Source organism: Haplochromis burtoni, unplaced genomic scaffold (genome assembly GCF_018398535.1).
Source record: "Haplochromis burtoni strain Fernald_Lab_line unplaced genomic scaffold, NCSU_Asbu1 Contig_586, whole genome shotgun sequence".
Classification (NCBI taxonomy): Eukaryota; Metazoa; Chordata; class Actinopteri; order Cichliformes; family Cichlidae; genus Haplochromis; species Haplochromis burtoni.
In genome coordinates, this window is record NW_024582947.1 from 157,545 (window position 1) to 169,393 (window position 11,849).

Below are 11,849 nucleotides of genomic sequence, written 5' to 3' on the forward strand. Positions count from 1 at the left end.
AGATTCTCCAGGAGGAGCCACAAATCAAATGACCATCACAGGCTATCGGTGTTACACAACTAACCTCCTAACCCAAGGGGCTGGACAGCACAGGACGGGCTGCTGTGTGCAGAGTTGCTCGGATTCATTGCAACTAAGATATGGCAAAAGACATAATCAAAAATCTCCAACACTTCCACGTGTCTAAATGTATGTCTGGCTCATCTTTTGAGCCAACCTACCTTGAGAAGTGCTCACACTGCAGCAGATGGATGCACAAAGTTATCAAAGTATTTCCAAGTGTGAAGAATCATCAAGAGATTCAAAGAGAGCCACACAGTACAGAACAAGCCCGGCAGAGGCAGGGAACCAAAGAGTCACTCGAAGCCTGCACAGAAAAGGTTGCACACAATGAAAATCAGCCAACCGGAGATGGAGTATGCAGACAGGAAGCACGTCCTCTCAGATGAAACTAGCTCTCTTTGGCCATGTTTGCAGAAAGAACATCAGGGGGGCTGATGATATTGATCCTGGTAGTTTTTGGTTTTTGTTGAAATTATTTTTTTGTTTGTAAAGTTAAAATAATGTAAGCATCAAAAACTCTGTTTACATTCCTGTATGTTTTCTTCTTTACAAGCACGGGTGCAGTAATTCGGCCTCGATGTTGTGTTATGAACTTGGATGTGGGGGTGGGGGATTCCTGGTGTGAGCAGTGACTGATGTGGGTTTCAAAGCCCTCTGTTGGAGCCACAGGAAAATGTTTTGCTTGTGATGCTAAAAGTTGTGTTTACCCTTTAGGAGAAAGCTTTGTGTCATTGCCGAGGGAAACCCGTGTGGACTGGATGCTCCCATCTGGAACTGCTGCTGCTCCTGCACAGATTATGCTGTGGACCTTTTTGTAGGACTCTAACCTAACAGGTAACTAAAAGCTGGGAGTAAAGTAGGAGGGATACTCCTGCTGAGGTGAGCAGCTCATTATGCTCATGCCTTGTTTTAAGTTACAGATCGCCGTGCTGATGCATGCACTGCTTTTCCCGTCTTTTACGTGTTGGGCCACTCACTGTAGAGCAACAACTAGTTTCATAGTAATTTGCTTCTTTATTGATCTTGTAATAAAAAACATAAATCCATCGTCTGACTCTCTGTGCTATGAACTACTCATTCCTCAAATAACAAACAAAGCAACATCTCAGTAAAGACATTTATTAACAGGCTGGAGTAGCTCTCAGTATTTAAAAGTTTAACACATACTTTACACTGTCAAACATTAAAAATACATGTTAGACCTCAACACTAGTGACATGGAAAAAGGCAACCAGTGTGCAGACATTAATGCTCCAGTGAGACATGTCTCTGAGCTGGCAGTGACACCAGTGTGACAAAAGATCTGCTGAATCACAATATTCACATGTTTAGATATTGAAAAATACAGCAACTACACACAAACACACAAACTGTAACTGCATCTCCAAACCACAACCAAATTTGACTTTACGTTACAAATGATTAGTTAATAACAAAGCAGCTAAGAGCCCGGGGTAAAACTGATATCACCAAACTGACATGCAGTGTGCACACTGATATGACCAGCAGAGGCTGTTTTTAGCTATGTTGCATTTGTTACAGCAACAATCAAACACCGTCATGTTCAACATCATCGTCTTTAAACACTTTGTTTTCTCATGATCAGTCATTGCTTTGGAACTTCAGCGCAGTTCTTCCAGTCCAACGCCTTTCTTACTCCATCTTTGGGAAGCCGTCAGTTTCACCTTCTGAGTCAGGGAGTCAGAATTCAAATGTCTACTTTGTGCAATCAGAAGTCCCAGATAACATATTTGTTGTCTCAATACTAAACAGTGAAAACCAGCTGGGCACCATTGATCTCCAGTTTCAGAAAAAGCTTTTTGCTCTTGTGTGTGAAGACAAAAATGAGCAACATAAAAATCCACACTGTGGCGTTTACATGTCATTTGTTAGGCCCCATAAATCCAGGCCTGGACATCAGGCGCTCGCCCCTCCACACGGATCCCCGATTTGTCATTTCCTGTGAGGTCATCCAGCACCAAGACCTATTTTCCCATTAACGTTTTTGGGGAATTAAATCATTAGGGCTTTGTTTTTTTTAACTATTCTATTTAAAATTGAATAATAATAATGATACAAAGAAAATACTGTACCAGCCTTAGTAAGAAACTAAGAACTCTTTCCTTGCGTCCTTTCTTTGTATATCCAAACTCGCCTGTAGCTAGTAGTGTTCAGCTGTACTGAAACATAAAAAACAAAACAGCTTTCCTCAGAGAGCTGCATGTTACTGTGGATCCTTTCCATCTCTATACGTTACAGCAGCGGTCCCCAACCCCCGGCCTCGGACCGGTGCCGGTCCGTGAGTCGTTTGGTACCGGGCCGCAAGAGTTGAGGCTCAGGTGTGAAATGTGTGGTTTTCAGGGTTTTTATGTTATCGTTTTTATCGTTTACTCTCTTTTCCTGGCTCTTTTCACGTGTGTTATGAATAAATCTTCTATTTTCTGTACTAGTTTTATTTTGTTGTATTTATCCGCGACACCTTAAAGGCCGGTCCATGAAAATATTGTCGGGCATAAACCGGTCTGTGGCGCAAAAAAGGTTGGAGACCGCTGCTTTACAGGACATCCTTCAGTACCTGAGTGTCTGAGAACGATACAGTACTTCAGTGGTTGGTGGACGTGTGGACTTGTAGTGAAATATTAATGTTCAGCTTTTCTTGTCATAAAGCATCCACACATACCTTTTCTATAAGAAATATTGATTGATTGGTCTGAACTAATCACTGATCAACTCAAAAGGCATCGACAACAAAACACATTTATTTATTAAAAATCATTATGAATCACTTGTTGATGTAAATGCACTTTTAAATGAAGACATTTGCCTTTTCTCCCACACAAACACAAAAACATTACATCTACGGTCACAATAATGTGTCTGAATTCAAATAAATATTTGCTTTTCTTTCCGTCCTTTGAGAGATATTATTATGAAACCTGACTGCATCTTATAAAGTCTTAATTTCAACAGATTCGTCTTGAATACGAATATATATAAAAGGGAGTCTATGTAAACAAAAATACATATCAGAGCTGTGCAATAAAAACATCAAGGACTTCAGATGCACATCAGCACCAAACCTGTGCAGACTGCAGCCACCTGATGCATGGGTTTGGTCACATACTGGACAGTTTGTCTCTGTTGTAGTGTCACTGATGTTAGTGGGCTTTGTATTTGGTGTGGAATCTCTCCAACAAGGCTCTCAGGATGCTCCCTGGGATTTGCTGATGTGTGTCTATCAGAGACTGGACTGCTTGCTGCACCTTCAGAGTAAAAACGCAAACATAGATTGTTTGAAGATTAACGTTTGGTGGAAAAGCAAAACATCCTCCACCAGTTTAATCAGCTATTAAGTTATAACCAACGTTAAGTATCCTACTGGGGGGGGGGGGACGACACTGGACTGAGTCAACAGTGCCATTAAGCAGGCCTACAGAGCGACACCCCGGCCTCATCCAGGACTCTCTGACCGGCTGCTCCTCAGAGTATTTATTCTTCTGACTACTTTTACTTCCTATATTTTTAAGATAAGATAAGATAACCTTTATCTTTAAGTATCTTTAAGTATCTTTAAGTACTTAAAGTACTTTAAGTATCTTTAAGTACAGATGTCTCTTTAAACAAATTTCCCACACGTGGGAAATTTGTTTAAAGAGACATCTGTACTTTTTTCTTCTTGCATTTTCAAAACCAGCTCATTACTTTTGGTTCGACAGATTTGAGGGGAGGTTTTTTTTACATCACTCCGAGCCTCCAAACATCAAAGCGATTTGAGCCTGAACAGTAACACAACAGCAGTGCTGATCGTTTATGAGCGACATAATGTCGCATAAAAAGAGACGTGTGTGTTGTCAGGGGCTTAAGTGGGCCGGTGTTTTTCTTTTATTTCATTTCTTTCTTTTTTTGGAACAACACTGGAACGGCCACAGCTGTCCAGAAGTTGTAGCTGCGGTGTTTCGACATCTATCCAGTCAAGGTTCAGATGCTGGATTTCACAGGGAGAGAAAAGAACGAGACAACTTCACTCAGAGGTGGAGGAAGATGAGAAAGACGGGGCAGGAGAGGAAGAGGAGAGGCTAGATTTAAAGGTAAGGACTGCTCACTGAGGGTAAAGCTTACATGTACGTCCTCGTGTATTTCAAGCAGACATCGTGTTTGTTCATATTGTGAAACCTGCTGCTGACGTAGACTAACTGTGTTATTTAAAGACCAACGAGCCAAGACAGCGGAGCGAAAGATTAACAAGATTAGTGGGCAGTAGATCAAGTTTACACGATGATGACTTTAACTTACTAACAACTGAAGACATTTGAATTATTATAGCAAGTTCAAAACCGAGACGATGACAGTTGAATATGAGAAAATCTGCTGGTGCAGTCTTCCCACGCCTGTCTCCATTTCTCCGCTTGGCTCGACCCAGAGTTAGTTAGCAGCTACAGGCCAAGCTGGGAACACTAAGCCTTATCCAGAGGTCTCTGTACGGAGCCGCGGACCTGCTGCTTTGGTGTTGAACAGGTGAACTTTCTACCTTCAGCTTTCTGAGCAGCCACATCTGCGCCCAGCAGCAGCTGCACTTCCTCCGTGTCCTGAGGAGGAAGAACCTGGACCAGGAGGTGGTCACATCCATACCTACATCCAAGTTTGAATGACCAACAGAGTACCCAGAGTAGATCACACAGGGAGAAATGGAAAGTCCACACAGTAAGGCTCTGAGAAGGTCCAGAACCTTGCTGTGCAAACCAAAGCACTGCCATGCTGTTAGAGTGAAAGGAAGCAAAAGCTTACTCACTTTCTGTGCTAGTTCAGCAGCATTTATGTTGGGGTCATATGGGATGGGATCCCCAAGGAAGGTTCGAAACTTCACAGGAAATCCACCATAAACAGGAGCTATAGGGAGACGAAATCTGTCATAGAGCCAGCGGAAAAATCCTGGATAGACACATCAGAGAAAGAGCGTGTTCGATACGAGCTCGACAGCAGTGCTTTGTTACAGAAACAAAATGTATGAAAATACATTATTACACAGGACAGTATCATTATTGTGATCAAGCCCCGCTGAGCTCCACAGTGTTGTTCTAGGTTAACGAAGGCTTTAACTCAGACGCTGCATTGCAACAAACATTCACACTTACTTTGATTCCCTGAACTCTACAACAGAACACAGCAGCAAATCAAAAACTACGATAAACGACTTTCAGTCTTTTTCAATGATGGTTGCAAATATGTGCTGTGCTCCCTCGAACATGCGTCCCTAACCCCGGGAACAGACTGGCTCACATCCTGAAACTGAACCACTCCTGGGGTGATGCGAGACACCAGCAGTTTTCCTGGAGTAATACTGTGAGTGTCAAAACTTACTGAGCGTTCCCAGAGATCTGAAGCCTTCCCGCACATTCTGAGTAAACATTGGAATTACTGGCTGAAAAACAGAGAGTGCAACACAAAGAGATGATCAGAGACACGGTACTACCACACAATTATTATCATTAAATGTTAGAAATGTAAAATATTTTATTAGAATTGATATATATAGCTATATTGAGATGGCTGTTCATAAACACATTAATAACAGAAATCGATTTTTCTTTCTAAGCTACATGTTTATTGTACAAGAACAAAGCAATCTGTCACTGTTAGCTGTACGATGAACAGTTCACAGATATGCATGTATTTGCAAACAAGAGTGTACATGTAGCGGCTGCTACACATAATATATTTAAACTTGTCTGGGGGGGTAAGAGGATCTTTATTTCGCCTGGGAAAGACTTTATGAAAAGCCCTCCGTTAAGCTGCAGCATCTTCTTATTCATCACTGAGTGAAGAAAGTCAAACAAGCCTGGGTTTCTCCCTCACTGTAGCAGGCTGACAGGAAGTCTGAGCTTAGAGCCGTCCTCTAATGACAACAAGCAATGACTTCATGAACGTCTTCACAAATTACATTTAACCATTAGAGAAAAACTGAATCAACCATCTCACAGATGTAACATTAAATACAGCAACTTTCAGTACCACTGATATTTATTCTGGTCGAGCTAACTTCTATAACGACTTCCTTCAAGCCATCGCCGTGTGTTTTAGACCCCACCCCTGCAAGACTGCTCAAACACGTCCTGAGCAGTGTGTATCTGAGGAGCTTCAGTCAGGTTTCAGAGCTCATCACAGCACAGAAACAGCTTTAGTGAAGGTTACAAACGATCTTCCTCTGGCCTCTGACAGTGGACTCATCTCTGTGCTTGTCCTGCTGGACCTCAGTGCAGCGTTCAACACTGGTGACCATGATATTTCATGACAGAGAACATGCTGTAGGTATTACAGGTACTGTGCTGCAGTGGTTTCAGTCACATCTGTCTAAAACACAGCACAGACAGCCCGAGCACTGACAGGGAGTCGATAAAGAAAGCATATTCTGTCCATACTGGCTTCTCTTTATTGGCTCCTTGTTAAATCAGAATTTAAAATCCCTCTCCTCACAATAATCAGCCCCCACCTCATCTTAATGACCTCATAGTACCGTATCACCCCGTTAGAGCACTTCACTCTCAGACTGTTGGTTTACTTGTAGTTCCTAAAGTATTTAAAAGCAGCGTGGGAGGCAGAGCCTTCAGCTTCCAGTTTGTTAGTTTTGTTTGTCAGTGATAAAGTATTAAAATAATGTGACAGTCACATTTTGTAAGTTTAGTTTCACTTGTATCAAATAGGGCAGGAATGTCCTGCTGTGGCCTGTTGATGGTTCAAAAACATTACTGTGCTGAAATGTGACTAAATTAGACTGAAACAACGCACCGCTCGAGAATCAATGGCGACCTGGGCAAAGCCTTTCCGTTCGCCCCAGAGGAGAGGGTAGGTCTCATCACTAAACAGAGCTTCCCGCACTCCTCCCGGAGAAATCGCCAACAGGTGACCGTTCTTCAGAGCTCGAACACACTCCTCCTGAGGACCATGGATCACACTGAACACCTCCAAGAGCAATTTGAAACCTACAGTAATGAGACAAGACGACAGAGTAAGGAACAGACGGTCACAGGTAATCACCAATACTTTACCATACTGTGCCCATGTTTCAAAGTATCCCCAGTGCATCCAATGAGTGGGAATGTTAGATAAAAATACAAATGTCACAGTATTGTTGTAGCTAGCGTGACCCAGAGTACTGAAAGTCTGAGGTATAAAAGGCCAACAGCAATGAAGATAGCAGTCTCTGTTAGAGATGGACCAATCCGATATTACGTATCGGTATCGGTCCGATACTGACGTCAATTACTGGATCGGATATCGGAGAAAAATAAAAAAGTGTAATCCGATCCATTAAATATCAAAAAAGCACCTCACAAAACTTGCGACACGGCGTAACTCAGCTCATAACCGTAGCACGTCGGAGCAGTGTGGTCACGTGATAGAGCGACTGTGTGTATTTGTAGCCTCGCTACCAATCCAGCATTTCATCTCGAAAGTTATCCCAGAGAGAAGTAAAGCAAGTGTGTAAGTTCATCTCTGAATGTTTGAAGCATCGCGTTAAAGCTTAACAACCGATATATGGAGCGACTGCCTCTCTCTCTCTCCTGCTGCTGCTTCAATGATGAAACTGATCAATGATCAGCTGATCGGCTTTTCTGTGCGAGTCCGTCTCTCTTGTTTGTTTTTGGCCCACTTTGCACCAGAAAGAGGAAACCAGCGGCTGAACAACAGCAGCACGTTTAAGCTTGAAGCTGTTGTTAGAATTTATTTAATATTACTTTCTACACCAGGATCTTTTTCTACGTAGCTGACGGCTGGTAACTGTGCAGGGGCGGATCTAGCAAAGTTTAGCCAGGGGGGGCCGATAGGGCATTAACAGGGAAAAGGGGGCACAAAGACATACTTTTCTTTCTTATTCTCATTTAAAATGTCGAGCTTTTAATAAATAATTATCTGAATCTTACACCCAAAGTTTTAATCTGATGTAAAATGTATAGAAGTCCATTACTGTATATAGTAACTGTTAAGTCTAATATACCCTAGTAAGCTATAGTACTTTTTCCTTTGGGAAGGTACCATCTGTGCAGTCTGCAATTCTGTTGAAGAAAGATGTTGAATCTATTTAATTATTCTTGAAAAATAATTGATTTCTGTGCATTTTTTTCACACTGCATCAAATTAAAGTTGATTATGTCGATTAAGCATCATGAGGTGGAGGGTGGGGGGTGGTTCCCTATTTTTTTTGCTGGGAGTTTGCAACCCTATTAGTTAGGTTGCTTAATATTTCTGCTAAGTACTCTTTAAAATACCAGAATAGGGAGGATGGAGCAGGTTTAAGTTTATTAGATTGATCAGTGTTGCTGAACTATGAAATATTTTTTGTGCAGTGTATTTTTTACATACAGGTATAACAGAATAGCTTTAGTGTTGTTGTTTATTTAAACTTGAGTATGAACTTATACAAAATGCAGCAATATATTAAAAAAACAGTTTTATTGATTAAAAACACTATATCAGATTCATATTGGTATCGGCAGATATACAAATTTATAATATCGGTATCGGACATAAAAAAGTGGTATCGTGCCGTCTCTAGTCTCTGTCTGTGGAGCTCCTGTGTTGCACATCAGCCAATCACAAAGGACCACCTAGTCCAGCGATGCAAACATCACATTTCCACCTGTGGTTCTGTGTGGGCCAACACACCTTCAATGTATGTCATGTAAGACTGACTAATAATCATTTGCTCGTGTTGACGTCTTTAGTGCAGGTTGTTATTTACGTAACACCGGAATCTTCTCCAGCTTCAGACCTCGGTTGGAAAAACACATATTTTATCTCCATCATTTCTTCCTCTTCTCGATCTGCAAAGATTCTGGTGATAGCTAACATAGTTTCTTTCTTTGTATGTTGAAGGAAAATTTTCTATTAAGAAAATGATGTGATTTGGGTTGTTTGTTTGTTTTCAGCGAAAAAATAAAACAAAAACTGAGTGAATATCCTACAAGTGGTTTCATGGTTTAAGAGCATCTGGAGAATGATGACACAGTCGTTCTGGGAAAGTGTTTAGTGTGTGCTCCGTGTTAACGTTTGCACATGGGTCGCTGTGTACAGTACCTGGGATCTTAAAGAGGAAGTGGTCGGCTACGGAGTGGCAGGTCCGTCCCTTCTGAATGATAACGTGAGCGAGGAAGTAGTAGTAGTCGACTGGAATGGCTCCGTGATAGTACACGATCAGAGCTGGTCCTTCATCGGGAATCTTTTCCATACCATGAACCTCATACCCTAGTACACAGATAGCATTAGGGATCAATCAATTATGCATAGATGGTGCTGCATTAGACACTTAGAACTTTATTGTCATCTTCAGAGTTTTTGATTGGTGGAGAGGTTTCACCACTGCAAGGCGATTCTTCAGTCCTAAAACACCTGATGGAGAGTCTCAGGTGAGGGTTGGTGACCCACTATTAATCACACGAGTCATTGTGTGAGCCGAGGTATCGACCAGGGTGTGGTCTATTATGCCCCACCCTGCTATCATGTGAGTTATTGAGGTCATATGAGCCAAGGACAGGACTCATCCAGAAAGGGATCATCTGCAAAGCCACCGCGTGGCCTCAACAACGGTTGTTCACAGCGTCTCACAGCGATGGTGAGTCAACTGCTGTGTCTATATTCCAAAATTTAAACACTGGTAACCTGAACAGACTGTATGTGTACAGCTGTGCTTGTCCTGTTAAGATGGCTGAACATTTGCAGAGTGGTTGTTTGCTCTCGCTTCTACACACAGAGCATACACTACATCAGGGGTGGGCAACTCCAGGCCTCGAGTGCCGGTGTCCCGCAGGTTTTAGATCCCACCCTGGATTAACACACCTGAACCAAATGATTAGTTCATTACCAGGCCTCTGGAGAACTTCAGAAATGCTGAGGAGTCATTTAGCCCTTTAAATCAGCTGTGATGGATCATGGACACATCTAAAACCTGCAGGACACCGGCACTCGAGGCCTGGAGTTGCCCACCCCTGCACTACATGGTTTAGCTTGTGTTTGGGTGTTTTGTTCTCGGGATTCACGAGGACAGAAAGCGAAACCTGCAGTTTGATGTCAAGCCCACGAGAGGCTACACGAAGCTCTCCATCAGCTGTTAGCACTGACCTCGCCTGTTGGATGAGGGGTGACAAACCAAACTAACCAAACAAACTTTTCAAGCACGACTGAGAACTCATACACATGTACAGTGCTGGCTTTAACCAAATGGAGGCTGTTACTGATAGCAGTGGATGTAGAGCACTGTGTCATCGTAAATGAAGGACCTTGGTGTCCTACCATGCCAGATGGCTCCGTGTCCGTCCCACAGAGTAGCTAAGGTCTTCCTGGCTCCGTCCCACAGGTTGTTACAGTACGCTTCTTTCAGCTGATTCTTCCTCTGGTAGAAGAAATAAGCAGAACTTTATCACCTGCTCATGCTTTCAGGAGATCATCAATATTCACTTTTTATAACATAAGTGAACATTACCTACAATGTAATGAAATTATCTACAAATAAAGACATAAATTGATATAATTATATAAATGCTTGACATTTATGAAGCAACAAATAGGTTGCCTAAAATGACCTCATCTGCACAAGACACTCCAGCATCCTAAATAACACCACTCTATGAAACACTAGAGCACATGAAATCAGCTGACCTGTTCATCAACTTTACCACAAACACACAAAAAGCATCAAAAACTCTTCACCACGAATGCAGTGTTTGTTCCCAACAACTGTTATAAAAAACGAGACATCGTGAAAATACAGTGAAACACATTTGAGCTTCACCTACTTCCAACATGCGTGAATAAGATCTGGAGGCATTAAAGCAACAGCTGTAAGTAGTGTAAAGAACAACTATTACTTTAATGACATTTTTGGTTTCGCGGCTGTTATCTTGACCTTGACGAAGGCCACGAGCTGAAACTTTGCAGCATCTTGGAACGCGGACTTGTTGGGACTTAAATATCTCGAAAATGAGAAAATAGGAAATGAAATCAGCCACAGAGCAAAGGTGACGTCAAGCAATGATGTGAAAGAGCAACAGATGTGGTTGAAATCTTCATTATCAAACGTGCTTATCTGCTTATGATTAAATCAAAACTTTTAGATAATGATATTTCGTAATCTGTTTGTGGTTCAGCCACAGCCTCTGATCGCCTCCCCACTGACAGGATGTTCGATATCGAAGTTTCGATACTGTGCCGAGCTTCTGACGTGCAGAAGTTTAGAAACACTGCTCCAAACACCCAGGTCATGTGACCGTGACTAAATGAGACTTTGGTGCGGTTCAGCTCTGTTTCAACAGAGTCGGGCTGGGTTTGTCATGCTGTTGCTTCCATTTCTTACATTCACATGTATAAACGAAAACAACGCCCAATCTCTCCTTATTATTTCTGCTGTGGGTTGTAAAAGCCAGCAGACACGACCAGTCAAACGTCTGGACACACCTTCTTATTTAATAGTTTCTTCTATATTTTTACTACTGTCTACAGTGTACATATATACCACCGCCTTTCCACATATGAAGCAACATATATGGAATTATGTAGCAAAGACAAAAAGTATAAATAACTCTACATGTTTATGTCTTATATTTTAGATTCCTGTAAGTAGCCACCCAGCTGCAAACCCTCGGCCTTCTCTCAGCTTCATGATGTCGTCACCTGAGATGGTTTCACCTCACAGGTGAGCCTGTCAGGGTTCATTGGTGGAGTTTCTTGCCTTCTTAATGGTGTTGGGACCATCGGTCGTGTTGTGCAGCAGTCAGGTTGGTGCACAGCTGACAGCC

General features: G+C 42.2%; 1 protein-coding gene across 2 annotated transcripts in view; it reads right to left on the reverse strand.

Moving 5' to 3' along the window:
- Positions 1 to 2,802: 2,802 nt before the first annotated feature.
- tmem68 (transmembrane protein 68) overlaps positions 2,803 to 11,849 on the reverse strand; it is a 12,984-nt gene continuing 3,937 nt past the window's right edge. Inside the window, exons 1-7 of one of the 2 annotated variants that reach the window (XM_014329592.2) lie at positions 11,725 to 11,843; positions 10,348 to 10,447; positions 9,136 to 9,303; positions 6,847 to 7,040; positions 5,422 to 5,482; positions 4,853 to 4,992; positions 2,803 to 3,326 (exon numbers count right to left, since the gene is read on the reverse strand). In XM_014329592.2, coding sequence (XP_014185078.1) covers positions 3,222 to 3,326; positions 4,853 to 4,992; positions 5,422 to 5,482; positions 6,847 to 7,040; positions 9,136 to 9,303; positions 10,348 to 10,447; positions 11,725 to 11,805 — 849 coding nt within the window. In that variant the 5' untranslated portion in view covers positions 11,806 to 11,843 and the 3' untranslated portion in view covers positions 2,803 to 3,221. Of the gene's footprint in view, positions 3,327 to 4,852; positions 4,993 to 5,421; positions 5,483 to 6,846; positions 7,041 to 9,135; positions 9,304 to 10,347; positions 10,448 to 11,724; positions 11,844 to 11,849 lie in introns of those variants that run through there. The other variant, XM_014329590.2, reaches the window with a different exon arrangement.